General features: G+C 45.7%; 1 protein-coding gene across 1 annotated transcript; it reads left to right on the forward strand.

Moving 5' to 3' along the window:
* The first annotated feature begins 1,596 nt into the window (after nt 1–1,596).
* On the forward strand, nt 1,597–15,826 carry aclya (ATP citrate lyase a). The gene is given in 28 exon segments (XM_029437587.1): nt 1,597–1,695; nt 1,697–1,756; nt 2,767–2,889; nt 4,087–4,149; nt 4,224–4,414; nt 5,686–5,765; nt 6,269–6,399; nt 7,611–7,729; nt 8,213–8,349; nt 8,426–8,487; nt 8,577–8,694; nt 8,780–8,934; nt 9,891–9,984; nt 10,481–10,622; nt 10,780–10,948; nt 11,039–11,143; nt 11,256–11,452; nt 11,532–11,613; nt 11,703–11,813; nt 11,927–12,054; nt 12,181–12,274; nt 12,801–12,955; nt 13,049–13,199; nt 13,301–13,444; nt 13,544–13,657; nt 13,768–13,850; nt 14,034–14,110; nt 14,219–15,826. Coding segments are annotated over 28 exon segments (3,279 nt in total). The 3' UTR covers nt 14,314–15,826.
* Nucleotides 15,827–16,146: the final 320 nt, after the last annotated feature.

Below are 16,146 nucleotides of genomic sequence, written 5' to 3' on the forward strand. Positions count from 1 at the left end.
GAAGAACTACACAAGGTAAATGAATTATTGTTTTTAAAATATTATTATTTGTTGTGTTTTACTCCCCTCCCCTAACCCTCTCTGCGTCTTTCTGTCTCTCTGCAAAACATGTTTGTAAAACAAGTTGAACTGCTCTGTCAACCCACCGGAACACCATCAGATTACACAGAAGTGTGAGTAATCATCACTCAATGTCTTCTTGGACTTGTGATGTGGTTATATGCCCACATAGCCATTTCTGCCTGACAGTTTGTGAATGAATGAAAGAGTTGAATGAGTCCTTTATCTCTCTGGATCTATATGATCCAAATACCTTCACAATTAAATGTGAAGCTACAACTTTCTTATTTGTACATCACTGTCTGTTTGATTTTGTTTATTGTGCACTAGATTTGTGCCTGATATAGCTCCTCCCCCTCATTCATCCATCACCCCCTCTTTAAAAAAAACTTTTTTAATTGTGCGTCATCTGAATCAGTGTTATTGTTGATATTAAATAAAAACATCTGACAGGACAGTTTCACAAAGTGGATGATATATTGTACCTGGAAGAGCTTTGGATGAACCATGTTTTCCTGGTGACTCAGGGACACAAGGAAGATGAATAGTGAGACAGGACCGTCCCATTAATCCATTAAAGAATGGCTGCCAGGGCCGCAGTGTTTGATCCAGGCTTTCAGCTTAATGAAACACTGGAGGGACCAGATCCAGAGATGGTAATAAGTGAAAGCCTCAGTGTGTTCGAGCCTTAATAAGACACATTTCTCAATACTGACGCACATTTGATTTGAGGTAGAATCAATGATAATATCTGCCTCTGAGGGTGCACATGCAGCCGTTTTATCAAAAATGACGACAGGACACTTTTGCAATCAATTTGCCAAAAAAAAAAAAGAAAAGCCCAGACCGTTCCTGAACTCTAATAACCTTATTATAGCCGTTTGAGTCTGCCAGTAAAAACCTAAAGCGGTGTTTCTGCCAGATGTACAGTTATCAACGTGCTGATCAGACGAGGCAACAACAAGCTGCCACGTTTCAGTTTAATGTGAACGGGAAACATCCGTACAGTAACAAGACAGACGATCGCTTTTATCTATCCTTTATTATAGGTTTGGATTTGATATGAGAGTTGTCGTTGCTGTATTGGTGCTTCCTCGTTGGGAGCTTGCGGTCAAAGTGTAAAGGTCACGACTCCTTCCTTTAGCGATACAAATTTATGGATGCTATTACAAGTTATTGAATATATCCCTTCATATCATTCGCTCGGGTCACTTGTGTAGATGATTTCTTCATGCAGCTCCGACACTCTGCACACTGTCTGCGCTGCTCATTACCTCAGGAGTGTGCAGGTCAAACAAACCGAGGCTCATCGTGTTGGAGTTCGCTTCGGCGGCTTCACTGTCTGCATCTTGCTGCCTTCAGCAAGTCTAATAATGTGACCGTGTGCAAAAGGACAGAAGGCCTGAATCTGCACTTAGTGTGTCGTCTGATTGTCTGTGCAGTCTCTCATTATCATCATCACGTCTCTATATCTGCTCTGTATTCATCCGTCTCACTGCTCACCTGTGTATCTCCTCTTGGGACCAGTAAGCAGTCATGTCGGCCAAAGCCATCTCCGAGCAGACGGGAAAGGAGTTCCTCTACAAGCACATCTGCACGTCGGCTGCCGTCCAGAACAGATTCCGCTACGCCAACAGTCACGCCCGAGACCGACTTGGACCGACTGGCGCAGGATCACCCATGGCTGCTCACAGAGGTGAGGCGGAAGAAGTAGTTTTGACAGAAATGTACTCTGGAGGATGACGTAAGATTTTATATCATAAATGTAAAGTGTATATTAAATGCCTTCAGCACAGTCCTCCTGCAGCGTGTGTAAAGTGATCTCCTCTTTATGGGGGGGGTTACTTAGGCAGCAGCAGAGTGCTCTCTTGGTGCTTGTTAGCTGACGTCTCAGACAGCAGAGCGATCCAGCAGCTCTGTCACATCCCTGGTGTGACTGCAGAAGAGAGCGTAGCAGGAAAATGCTCTTTCGTTCTTAATTGGAAGACATTCTCAGTTGCTCTGTCAGGATTTGGGGAGGGGGAGGGTTTCTTTACATTACATTACAGAGCAGACGCTCTTATCCAGAGCGACTTGCACTGAACTAAGTACAGGGACAGTCCTCACACCACACATCTGGCGTTGTATTTAGAAGCCGTGCCACCAGACCATCACCATCCTCGACCACATAACCTCTCGCTGTTCCCCACAGAGACGCACTGACCGATAGACGGGCTGTAATGGGAGTTAATTGAATTGCGTCGTGACTCGTCTTGCAGGATCAGATGACGTTCTCCTCCCGCGTCTCCGTCCCGGCTGAAGGTTTTTTTTATCTGGAAGGTGGAGGAGGACGTGGAGGGCAGATCCATGGAGATATGTGCTGCGGAAGAATTTATTAGAAAATTGCATTAACTTTTACCCTCGGCCCTCTTCGTCTTCGCTCACTGGCGAGCGCCCAGATGCTAATGGGTCCACTGTCATGAGTCATCCTCTTTATCTGTCTTGCAAAGGGAGAGGCAGCGGGTCGGTGGGGGTTGGTGGGTGTAATTCCTCCACCTTAACTTTCAGGTGACTAATATTGTTTGGAAATTTAGGATTTGCTGATGAACGCAGATTTCTCCTGAACGATGACATCGCTGAAGAAGTAGATGTCTGCTGACACATGTTGGAAGATGAACAGAATTAAGTTGTGTGCTCCAGCTAACGACCATTCCCCCCCCCCCACAGAGACTGGTGGTGAAGCCGGACCAGCTGATCAAGAGGCGAGGGAAGCTCGGCCTGGTCGGCGTCAACCTGGACCTGAACGGCGTCAGAGAGTGGCTGAAGTCCCGCTTCATGAGAGAGACGATGGTACGTCATCCCCCCCCCCCCCCTCTCCACACCGCTCTGCAGAACACTCCTTCAATCAATATTACCCCTGAGCTCAGACCCTCCTCCTCCTGTTGCACTCTCCTTCAACCCCTTCCCCTCTTTGCACCGAAGCGTTTGTGTTTGTGTTGCCTGAACAGCTGCAGAAGGTTCAGTTTTAGTCCTCTGGGAGTAAATGAGTCCAGTCAGCTGAAGTGAACGTAGTCCATCTCTCCAGTCGGCATGAACCACGATACACAAGATCCATCACTGTGCAACAGACATGTTGCTTTATGAGGCAAGTCATGGAGAGACACGGACGCTTCATAAAGTGTCGCAGCACTGAGATTGCGTAGATGTATCTCTTCACAGATGAGACGACGCTGTCAGCGGCGGCTGGTGGCAGTAAATCAGAATAAATGAAGCCACAGCTGTGAAGCGGGCAGAGCTTCAGCTCGTACCTTTTCTTTTATTGTCTTTTTAAAGAGCATAGATATAGAAAATAGAGTTTTTACACAGATGAATGATCTTTTTCTAACTGCTTCTTGTTGTTTTGATAAGCTGGCCTTCAGGGTACTTCTGTCAGATTAGCTGAGAATGACTTATAAATATTTAACTTTAATACATGAGTATTCCATATATTGTGTAATCAGGTTACAGCAAGTGGATAAATACAGAATTTGCATTTACAAACATGAATGTCTTTCTTTCTTTCTTTCTTTCCCTCCATCAGTTATCTGAATTAGCCTGATCCCCTCGTGGGTTCAGCTTTCTTTTCCCTTTTCTGCCCGTCATCAACATCCGTTTATATTTACAAACGTCAAAATGGCAACTCCCTCCCCGCCCCTGTTTCATTGTGATGTCCTGCTCGCTCCGGCTGGCTGCTCTCCGCTGGTCCCCGCTTTCTTTATGCCTGTTGGCCTTTAACAGAGGAACGATGACAGCCTCTCAAAGGACATGACAGGTTCTGTCTCCTCCTTCTCAACCTGTCCCCCTCGTCTCTTTTGAAACTGACTTACTTTTATCATTTGTGATTTAATATTCCTTTTATCCCTTCCTCCCATGAAATGAAGCGTCGGGACGGATTCATTAATTAATATGGAAACATCCACAATCTGATGATTAGTGAGATGCTGTTCATGCTCATCTTCTGTCAGCATTTCATCTCCTCAAGATAATTGTGTTGTTGATGATCCTCAGGTGGGAAAAGCCAAAGGCGTTCTCAAGAACTTCCTCATCGAGCCCTTTGTGGCCCATAAGCAGGTAAAGCACTGATGACACGTCATGTGACTCTCACACCCGATGTAAGGTAACTGAGGTCTGTGTCCATTGTGCAGGAGGAGGAATTCTACGTGTGCGTCTACGCCAGCCGGGAGGGCGACTACGTGCTGTTTCACCACGAGGGAGGGGTGGATGTGGGAGACGTGGACGCCAAGGCGAAGAAGCTGCTGATTGGGGTGGATGAAAAGATCAGTGAAGACTGTGTGAAGAAGGAGCTGCTGACTCACGTCCCCAACGACAAGCAAGTGTGAGTGACATGGAAACACACGGGGAGAGGAGAGGACGTGTAGAATCTGATGCACAACAATACAAATCATTATTAAATGTAGATTTTATCGCATATTTGGCTTTCAAACGGATTTTCAAACGACAAAAGGTATTTTGTTTTGTTTTGAAGCTTTAACTCTGTGCCGTGAAAACAAAACGAATCTTAAAGGTTCAGATGTAATTAATGAACAAACCAAATAACACACACACATTTTCCATTATAGAACGAAACCAACCGAGGAAAACAAAAGCGTCCCTCGTAAGAGAAAGCACTTTGATATTGGCTGTAAATGTGGGGGGGGGGGGGGGGAGATGGATGGGAGGTTTCCATTAGACAAATGACAAACTCTCCTCTGCGTCGCCTTTCTTCGATCAGCCTCCACCCCCAGCTCCTTTTTTTTTTACACTACAGCCACATTCAGAGCACGTCCTTTTATTTTGATGGGTACGATACCCCCCCCACCCCCACCCCACCCCACCCCACCCCCCATCCATCTCTCCAGTTCTGGCCAGACTCACTGTCTTGGCTGACATTGAAGGAGCTGCCCTAGAAATCACTCTGCCAACCCCGGCTCACCCCCCCTCCTCCTCCTCCTCCCCTCCTCCTCCTCCTCCTCCTCCTCCTCCTCCTCCTCCTCCTCCTCCTCACACTCTCTGGATTAAAATCAGAAGTGGCACTTGGCCAGTTTTCTGCCCTCCGTTCAGAGACGCTGAGTCACTCAGGGGTTCAGTCACAGTTTCCCCCACAGGCCAGTTGGACACAACAACAGGCTGACGTGGTTACAAAGGCTCCGAGCTGCCTGCAAATTGACAGGCAGGAGAGCAATATACTGCCTCCCCCCCCGCCAGCAGCAACCCCCCCACTCCTCACTGCTCTGTTTTGACATGTGAAGGAGGAAGTAAATTAGATTTGTCCTTCTCTGCAGCGAGGCCAATTTACAGGTGGACTGTTTCCTGTCCAGCTCAGCCTTAACGAGCCGTCAACGATATCGCCTGCAGTCTGTCATATTATAATAAATCTAATGTAATCACACGAGTGTATAATGTCCGTGTCAGGCAAAGGAAGTGCAGCGACATTTTATTGCATAGCCAAAGCAAACTGTAAAATAACAGTGAGCGTGTCTTTAGAGTTTCCCTGCTGTGTGTGTGTGTGTGTGTGTGTGTGTGTGTGTGTGTTCAGTTAACGACGTCAAGTAACAGTGAGCCGTCACAGAAAGGGTGTGTGATGTGTTGCCCGTTGTGTTTGTGCAGAGTCCTGTCCAGCTTCATCGTTGGGCTCTTCAACCTGTACGAGGATCTGTTCTTCACGTACCTGGAGATCAATCCGCTCGGTGGGTTGTTTTGTTTGTTTTCTCTAAATGCGTTGATGTGCTGCGTCTGAACAAACCATCCCGATGGCGTATACACTTTCTTCCACCGCAGATCCATAAATATGTTATCAGATTCTGGAATTGAAAAAGGGGGACATCAAAAGGAAATTGGAGATGAAAACATTATCATCTTGAAGCCAAGAGGCACAAGTTTATTCTGCCACATTTGTAACACTGAAGCAGGAAATGATTAAATAATGCATGCACTTCCTGTTTGATGAAGGCAGCGTGCATTTATAATAGAGTAATTGGGCACCAGTGCCTTCTGGCAGCTGTTCCTGTGGATGTAGCGCTCCCTGCTTTGATTTCACACCACCTCCTCCCCATCTTCACTTTCCTTTTCCAACGCCTGCAGGGAGAGCAGGAAGCTCGTGGTCACCTGTGCCCTGAACACGGTGCTAACATAAGGAAACTCGGCGGGGGAGTGTAGATCTCAACACTTTGTGTTGTTTCTCTTCTCTCAGTGGTCACAAAAGATGGAGTTTACGTGCTGGACATGGCAGCGAAGATCGACGCCACAGCTGACTATCTCTGCAAGGCCAAGTGGGGCGATGTGGAGTTCCCTCCACCCTTCGGCAGGGAGGCCTACCCCGAGGTGAGGAAGCCCTGGAGAGATAACGACGCATCACATCACAATCTGTCAATGAATCGCACTTCGTGTGTCTAATACTTTTCATACAGGTGCACTTCAGTGCGTCACAGATTACTGACGAGTGTGTGGAAAACAGAAAGGACGCTTCTAACACAATAAAACATTTAATAAATGGAATTAGAAGCTAGTAATAACAGAAGAATCTGTGAAATAAAATGATATAGAACACCATTTTACTTAATCAAAGGCATCATAGAGCTGGTGTTGTTCTCCAGAGGGGGGGGGGGGGGGGGGGGGGGGTCTTTACTGGGGCTGTTGAGTAGGATGTAAATTGAGAAGGTAACTCAAGAGTCCTGAGTAGATAACTAGGATTTTATTGTTTACAATAAATGAATTGGCTAAACTGTGTCTAGACGTGACGTAGTGCCCTTCCATAAGATGCATCGCATCATTTAAAATGTGTCGGCCTGAAGAAGGGGGGGGGGAAACACGCCACATCTGCCGCCACATGTGGAATTAATGAGGAAGCGCAGTACGAACACGCAGCTGTTCATCAGCCTTTATGACTTCTACAGACACATGGAGACGGGAAGGACTCTTGGAGTAAAGGTCGTGTGTGTGTGTGTGTGTGTGTGTGTAAAGACTCAATATGCTGACGTCATGTTTTAACACTAATGAGACGCTTTGTTAGAAAAGATCTTGAGTTTGTTTGATTTCTTATTTCTTTGCTTTTGAGAAACTATGCTTCTAGTAACAAACAGCTGCATCATGAAGCCGCTCTAACATCTTCTCAGAACCCTGTAATGTAGATCAGCTACATGACAGGGCTCAGGAATATGCATACGGAAATGTTTTTGCATGTGGGAGCTCCTCCGAGACAGACTGTGTGTACCAGACGCACTCGTCTAATTGGGCTGCTGTGAGTCTGGAGTGGAGATGTGGGACAGCGGGTGCCTTTTTTTGATTTGGAGCTTTTTCTTGCTCTCAGCCACCAGCTGTGGCGCCGACTGGCACAAACAACCAGCGACTCACAACACATCCACTCTCACTCTTAATGTCTTACAATATGTTTAAATAACAGCTCCTTTTTAAAATCAATGCAGGAAATTAATTGTGGTCAAATGCAGAGGCGCTTGTGCAAGACACACACACACACACACACACATGTAACCTGTCTGTAACCACGCCTTCGTTGACCACTTGAACTTCTGCAGGAGGCCTACATTGCCGACCTTGATGCAAAGAGTGGCGCGAGCCTCAAACTGACCCTCCTCAACCCCCGAGGCAGGATCTGGACCATGGTCGCAGGAGGAGGCGCCTCAGTGGTTTACAGGTACCCAGTCACAGCGCCGGACTACATCAATCAGAGCCTGAATAAATAAGACGCCAGGCGCCGTGTAACTGAATTAACCCACTTTGATGTTGTCCTCTGGCTGCTTAATTTGCCCCCCCGACTTTATCCTCATTACATCGATTACACTCCGCATTATTGATTCTGTCGTTGGGCAGTAGTGAGACGGATGGTGCAGCCGCTCACGCTCGGCCCGTGCAGCTGCCTGCTAAAATTGGATTCTTAGACGTTGACATTTTGTTGAGAGTCTGGAGGAATGAGCGGCGTCTCCCTCACTCCACCGTCTGTCGGAGGTGTGAAGCGTGACATGCAGGCACCTCAGCCATGACTAATTATTCCCTCTGTGCACCGATGTCTGTTTACAGTTCTGTATTCATGAACAGCAGATGAACTAAAAGTACATTTAGTGTTTTTAAGTGCATTCATTCTCAAGTTAAGTTGCTGATCAGTACAAAACTCTTCCAGTGACACGATCTGTGACTTGGGCGGCGTCAACGAGCTGGCTAATTATGGAGAGTATTCAGGAGCACCAAGCGAACAGCAGACCTATGACTACGCCAAGACGATCCTGTCTCTGATGACCAGAGAGAAGCACCCTGACGGTACGAGAACAGCTGTCTGTGTTCACCCAAAGGGGCCTTTTCACCCTTAACATTGTGTTTCTATTACGTTTTCTAGGAAAGGTTTTGATCATCGGGGGAAGCATTGCAAACTTCACAAATGTTGCAGCAACATTTAAGGTACGGTGTCACATGCTGTTTGATCACGTAGTGGCCTAGTGTTACTTAAATGTCACGTTATTTACTAAGCAGATCCCTGTCTTTGTTAGGGGATTGTTCGAGCCATCAGAGACTTTCAGGTGCCTCTGAAGGAGCATGAGGTCACCATCTTTGTCCGCCGTGGAGGCCCCAACTACCAGGAAGGTCTACGAGTGATGGGAGAAGTTGGTATGTTGTACATTCTTACTTGACACTTCTTGAGGGCTTTGTTATATGTAACCACCTAGTGATTTTCATACTTCATTTTCCTCAGGCAAGACAACTGGGATCCCCATCCATGTCTTTGGCACAGAGACTCACATGACGGCCATTGTTGGCATGGCACTGGGCCACAGGCCAATCCCCAACCAGCCTCCTGCTGCTGCCCACACCGCCAACTTCCTCCTCAACTCCAGCGGCAGCACATCGGTATGACGCATATTGACTCCAAGGAGACAAATAGTCTGTCGCGATGTCGTGTCTGCTCGCTGTGCAGAGGATTCACACCGTCGACTCCTCCAGTAGCGTGGTGCAGATTAGTGGCAGAGCGAGCAGAATACTTGCAATGCCACAGCCTGTGTTTCAGGTTGTGTCTTGCCCTTTCAGTGAACCAGATTATCAGAAGCCCAATGGCTCTTTTGTATAAAAGCATTGCAGAGCTTTGTGGACGGCTCTCACTCGAGTGAGACTGCAGTCAGTAACGCACTGCGACCGCCCCCAGGCTTCCATTAAGATTGTGCAGTGTGTGTGTGTGTGTGTGAGTGTGTGTATGCATGCATTTGCTTCACATGTATCAGTATTACACTATATAATAATCAGAAATACTTGTGTATATCTATATAGATGTATGTAACAACAGTGTACATAGTAATAATGCTGAAAATGAAATCTATGATTAAGTGTATTTTAAAATGCAAGAATAGTATAAATAGGAATATTAATTGAAATGTACTGTATACTCTAAACACAGTATTAATACTATAGTAATATATATAATATTTTAATACAGCGTAGCACAGATAAAGTAAGAGTGCTACAAAATGAAAGTCAGAAACAAAAAGCAAGCGTTTTTTATTTAATTATATATAAATATGTTATATATGATATGACCACTTTCTCTAAAAGCTTTGTGTTTTAGAATTGAATGAAAGCATCTGTCACAAATGTAGCCGATGGCTTTAACTCAGACTCTCTGTGTAACTTGTGTGTCTAATGAAACGACCTGCAGGTTTGAGGATACTCAAATCAAGCTCCTGTAATACAAAGAACAGCAGATCAGTTCTCAACACAACTGTCCTCATGAGCAAACACGCATTTGAAAATGTGCATAACAGAATAAATAATTAATAAATCCTTTTTATTTATTCTTTTTTTGTCATTTCCAGACTCCAGTCTCCAGCAGAACTGCTTCTTTCTCTGACAACAGAGCCAAAGTTGAGGCTTCACCAGCCAAGAAGGACAAAGCTGGAGCTCCCATCGGTGAGAACACACACACGCACACACACGCACACACGCACACACACACAGGGAAATCTTTGCACTGTGAATGCTGAGGCTTTGGAGAGCAGTAGTGCTTGTGATGCATGGTACAGTTCAGGTATTATAGCGCCCCCTTTGGACAGCAAGAGGACTCTGCAATCCAAACTCACTCACTTCCAGTACGTCATAAAGATCAACATGTCTGCCATACATCAGCAGCAACTGAACGGCCTCTGCTGGGCATGTTGCTGATCCTCTGACGTCTGTTCATCCCCATGTAGGGGGTTTTATTACTTTTCTTTTTTAACTTCTTTCAGTGTCCGTTCTGTTCACGTGCACCTGTCACTCTTTGGCCATGTGAAATATTGATGTACTACTCTTAACACAAATATCTTATATCTTCTATATGCATGCACAGGAAGTGGACAAATAAATAGTGTATACAAGTGTGTGTGTATGACGATTTGAACAGTACCAGCTTTCCTTTCCCCCGTAGCAAAGGCAACTACCCTCTTCAGCAAACACACCAAGTCCATAGTGTGGGGTATGCAGACCCGGGCGGTGCAGGGCATGCTGGACTTTGACTACGTCTGCTCCAGAGAAGAGCCATCTGTCGCTGCCATGGTCTACCCGTTCACGTGAGTGTGCTCCGTCGTTTAGTTTACTGTTCAATGTGTTCTGCCGTCAGTTATAATTGCTCTTAATTCATAATAATTAAAGTATTAAAGATCTCTTGAGTAAACTTTGTCCTTTGTCCCTGTGTGACAAATGCTTTTGTGCACGGCTGCCTTACAGTGGAGACCACAAACAGAAGTACTACTGGGGCCATAAAGAGATCCTCCTCCCGGTCTACAAGAACATGAGCGACGCCATGAAGAAGCACCCAGATGTGGACGTGCTCATCAACTTTGCGTCTTTGCGTTCGGCCTTCGATAGCACCGTGGAGACCATGCAGTACCCACAGGTGACTGCTCCATCACCCTGCACCATCTGCGAGGTACTTAACGGCCGAAAAAAGTCAAACTTCTCTTCATTTGCTTATTTGCTTTTTCAGATTCACACCATTGCCATCATCGCTGAGGGAATCCCTGAAGCCCACACCAGGAAGATCATCAAGGCTGCAGATAAGAAGGGCATTACGATCATTGGACCGGCGACCGTTAGTTTTGCTTCTCTTCTCATTAGATTTATTACAATTTCACTCTTTTATTATCTGAGCAAACCAGCAGATCTGTGTGTGTGTGTGTGTGTGTGTCCGTGTGTTTTCCAAGGTGGGAGGAATCAAGCCAGGCTGTTTCAAGATCGGCAACACCGGAGGAATGCTGGATAACATCCTCGCCTCCAAGCTCTATCGCCCAGGCAGTGTGGCCTACGTGTCCCGCTCAGGCGGCATGTCCAATGAACTCAACAACATAATCTCGCGCACCACTGACGGTGTTTTCGAAGGTGTGGCCATCGGTGGGGACAGGTACGCAGCTATCTCTTTATCGCGGTATGGAAGCATGTGAGTTTGAATTGGTCTTACATTTCTTTGAGTTGTTCTGCAGATACCCCGGCTCGGTGTTTACTGATCACGTGCTGCGCTACCAAGACACTCCTGGAGTCAAGATGATTGTTGTGCTGGGGGAGGTGAGGACGACATGGACACATCGGTGCCTGCAGCTGTTCAACAGATGGGGGATTTCGCTTCATCCTGAATGTTTCTCTGCTTTGTACAGATTGGAGGCACAGAGGAGTACATGATCTGCCAGGCCATGAAGCAGGGCAGGATCACAAAGCCTATGGTGTGCTGGTGTATCGGCACCTGTGCTACCATGTTCTCCTCCGAGGTTAGAGGCGTAGAGTCTGGTGCATTTCAGTGCACAATGAGAGATTTAAGGAATCACTGGCTAATTGAATGATGTTTCTGACTCGTGATGCACCTCCCCCCCCCCCCCCTCAGGTTCAGTTCGGCCATGCAGGAGCCTGTGCCAACCAGGCCTCTGAGACCGCAGTAGCTAAGAACAAGGCTCTGAAGGAGGCAGGAGCCTTCGTCCCCAAGAGCTTTGATGAGCTGGGAGAGATCATCATGTCAGTGCACATTTCCACATTCATCCCTTCAGTTCGTCGTGCTCGTATAAATATTCCGTTTGACAAACGTGTTGGTATTATTTTATAAGGAGTCTCGAGTCTTCTGTGTTTCTTTCATCCGTGCAGTTCTGTTTACGATGATCTTGTTGCCAGAGGAGTTATCCAGCCAGCCGAAGAGATGCCTCCTCCCACTGTGCCGATGGATTACTCCTGGGCCCGAGTGAGTCCGCCTCTGAACACACACACACACACACACACACACACACTCTCTGTCGGCAGGATTACAGAAAAACTATTGACCTGAATTTAATTAAAGAGCCGATGAGGAACTCATTACATTTTGGAGCGGATCCGAATCACGGGGCAGATGCACTAATTATGTTTGATTTTCGTTAACTTTGAGAGAAAGGGGGTTTGTGCTTCCTTCATGTGGTTTTGGAATAATCTGAAAAATGAGTTCTCAACTGGGAAAACAACTGACGTGGTTAAAACGCTCTGAGCAGTGTTACATACATACATCGACTACATCTTCATGTTGTTTCCATATTACGACTTAAAGCTCATGAACGCACCAGAGTCTGAAGAACGACTTTTCCAACCCGGGGAATGGGAACGTCTGAGGAGCACGTGAATGCACCATCGGCCTTGGCGGAGGCGCCATCCTAATGCCAAGTTGTAGTTTTTAAAAATGAGACGGATGGCTCACAGCAAAATGTATGAAGTGAATCTTGTTTCTTGCCCTGCAGGAGCTGGGTCTGATCCGTAAACCTGCTTCCTTCATGACCAGTATCTGTGACGAGCGGGGTCAGGAGCTCATCTACGCAGGCATGCCCATCACTGAGGTCTTCAAGTCAGAAATAGGCCTCGGAGGAACTCTGGGGCTTCTCTGGTTCCAGAGGAGGTCAGCCTCTTTGCCCAGGGAGTTGTGTTTAAACAAACTGTTGAGAAATCCTCGAACCACATGACCATTGTTGTGTCTCCCCTTGGCGTGCAGGTTGCCGAGGTATGCCTGTCAGTTCATTGAGATGTGCCTGATGGTGACTGCGGATCACGGCCCAGCGGTCTCCGGTGCACACAACACAATAGTGTGTGCTCGAGCCGGCAAAGATCTCATCTCCTGCCTCACCTCCGGCCTGCTCACCATCGTAAGACACTTCAGACTCTGATTCTTACAGCTCCTCTGTAGCATTTACTTGATTTACTGACCACCACGAGCATTTCTTTGATCCTCTCTGTCACCTTTCAGGGTGACCGCTTTGGAGGTGCTCTGGATGCTGCAGCAAAGCAGTTCAGCAAGGCCTTTGACAGCGGCATGCTGCCCATGGAGTTTGTGAACAAGATGAAGAAGGATGGCAAGCTGATCATGGGCATTGGACACCGAGTTAAGTCGGTGAGTAGCCTGGCTCTTTAGCACGATGATCGCAAATACTCCATAATAAGAACATAGGGAGCAGACGGTGCCAATATTGTTTTGGGTGCGCTTCCTCAGATTAACAACCCCGACATGAGAGTGCAGATCCTGAAGGACTTTGTGAAGCAGCACTTCCCCTCCACCCAGCTGCTGGACTACGCTCTAGATGTGGAGAAGATCACCACGTCCAAAGTAACATTCATCACCTCATCCTGCCCATCCTGAATGCCTTTACTAAATAGCAACACGGTCCATTTATTTTTTTTAATGACACGATCCTCTCCCCCGCTGTGTTGTGTCAGAAACCCAACTTGATCCTGAACGTGGACGGCTTCATTGGTGTGGCCTTTGTGGACTTGCTCAGGACTTGTGGTGGCTTTACAAGGTGAGACAGTTTACAGTTTACACCTCTTCTATACTGTAGTTAAGACAAAATAGAGAAACCAGTGAAGTTTGCATATTAAAGACCTCCAGCAGGAGAATAGAGATCCAAAAGCGTTTGACAAACAAGGTCCTTGTTGTCACGCTTCTACTTCATCCATCATGTCATCCATCATGTCCACCACAGGGATGAAGCCGACGAGTTTGTGGAGATTGGAGCTCTGAACGGCATCTTTGTCCTGGGGCGTAGCATGGGATTTATCGGTGAGTCGTTTTCCGCGTGCAGCCGCACCGCTTCGGCGAAGTATGCAAGATGGCAAACACTTCTACCTCGTATGACCATTAACCCTTCCTCTTCGGTTTCTTCCTCAGGACACTATCTGGACCAGAAGAGGCTGAAGCAGGGTCTGTATCGCCACCCTTGGGATGACATCTCCTATGTGCTCCCAGAACACATGTCCATGTAGAGGGACACAACCAGAGAGCGTCAGACTTCTGTGCCCAAATCCCCTCGCCCAGCCCACACTGTGATCTGTCACCCCGAAGCAGCGGCGTCATATAGGGAAGATGTTACTGTCGATATATAGCTTTTAAATTGCAAATGTTAAAAACAAGAGTACGTTTTTAGTTTTGGAAACCTGTCAGTGCTGCAGTTCTGTGAGTGTTAGTAAAAACCTGATGAACTGTGAAGCTCCAGTAAAACAAAGTCAGAGTCTGACTGAGGAGATTTGAAGATAAATCAGACGCACAGGGAAGAGGGGTAAAGTGGGTTATTCAACGACGGACCACCACCCCCACTCCCGAGGCTAGTGAAGTACTTATTTACCCCAGATATATATATATATATATATCATTGTCGTATTTACCTAGCATGTCTCACAGATTGTTGTGTCTCTGTGCTGCTCTCTTCATCGTGCCACTTGAGAATCATGAGCTTGCTACAAGGGGGGTGAACAAGTAGTGCAATAATACGAGAACATACTGTAGATCAGAGCTTTATTTATGTATAGATGTGTTGATGGTGACAATTAAATGGTACACCAATGTTATAGTTTACGTCTTTGACACGGTGGCAAAAATGAAACCTCAGTCTGCGTTCAAAAGGGATCATTGTATGAGTCATTCCTGGCAGGTGTTGACATATCCTCTCTCAGCTGGTGGAGTATTTTCTAAAAGGGATTAAATGGAAGTTGAGTGTTTAGTCATAAGAAGAACAAGTCTTTCTTTCCCCAGTTATTTAAGTGGATTATGACGTGTTTGCCATAAGCTCAGGATACGGTTATGATACCATCTTCTGTGGGAGATTAGCTAGGAAAAGATTTTCAGTCTTAATATTGTTAACATTGATGCACTCGTCTCATCTCATTACAATTATTAGAATATGTCTGTGTCAGCACTTATAAGACAGCAGCTACTTTCAGCAGTTGAATGCCATCATATATTTTAGGTCTTTACATATTTTTTTATACGATTAATATATTAGGTCTAAATATATTTTTTAATGAATGTTTAATTTCTCTGTTAGAGTAAGATTTTAAATGTCATTACATGCCTAATATTGACCACGTTGCTCCATATTTTACTAACTTTATTTTAACAATTAATATGACAACGAGTCTCACCTTTGGTACATTTGGACAAAACTTAAAAATTAAAACATTCTCCTACAATTTTCAAGGTCCGAAAGAAATGGCAGCCATCACCAGTGGCATCTATTAAGTGAATGTTACAAAACTGTAGGCACATTCTTCGGAAACCTTACCAGTGTTGTCGCAATGTTTATGTTTATAACCGTCTCGATGTGAACTGAATGTGCCTCTGTACTGATTTGATGTTAGTTGACAACTGTGTAATTGAGTAAAAATAAAATGTAATTAGTGTAATGTAATAATACAATGTGTGTGTGTGTGTGTGTGTGTGTGCTCAGCGTTATCTTTTAAATATATTGTAACTTCTGCTCCGATTAAATTGTAAAGTGAGCTCGTGTTTCAGGGTTAAAGACTTTGACATTACTCTGCACACCCCTTATCTCTTTGGAGTCGAGGTGTTTTAAAGGTAAATGCCAACATGCACTCTTTATAAAGTGTTTATTCTGTAGAAACTATGCAGCCGATAAAATGTCTCTTGACATTTTAACCTATGAAACACAGATGTAACTATGATGTTTGCATTCCATGTAGGTGTGTTAATGCTAGTGTGCATCTGGCTCAATTATCTAATTACAGTTATTATGAATTACGCCAAGTCAAATGTGTGCCATGACTTGCCTGCTTTTCCTGTCTCAATTACAATATTTAAAT

The sequence above is a fragment of the Cottoperca gobio genome, chromosome 8 (genome assembly GCF_900634415.1).
Source record: "Cottoperca gobio chromosome 8, fCotGob3.1, whole genome shotgun sequence".
NCBI lineage: Eukaryota > Metazoa > Chordata > Actinopteri > Perciformes > Bovichtidae > Cottoperca > Cottoperca gobio.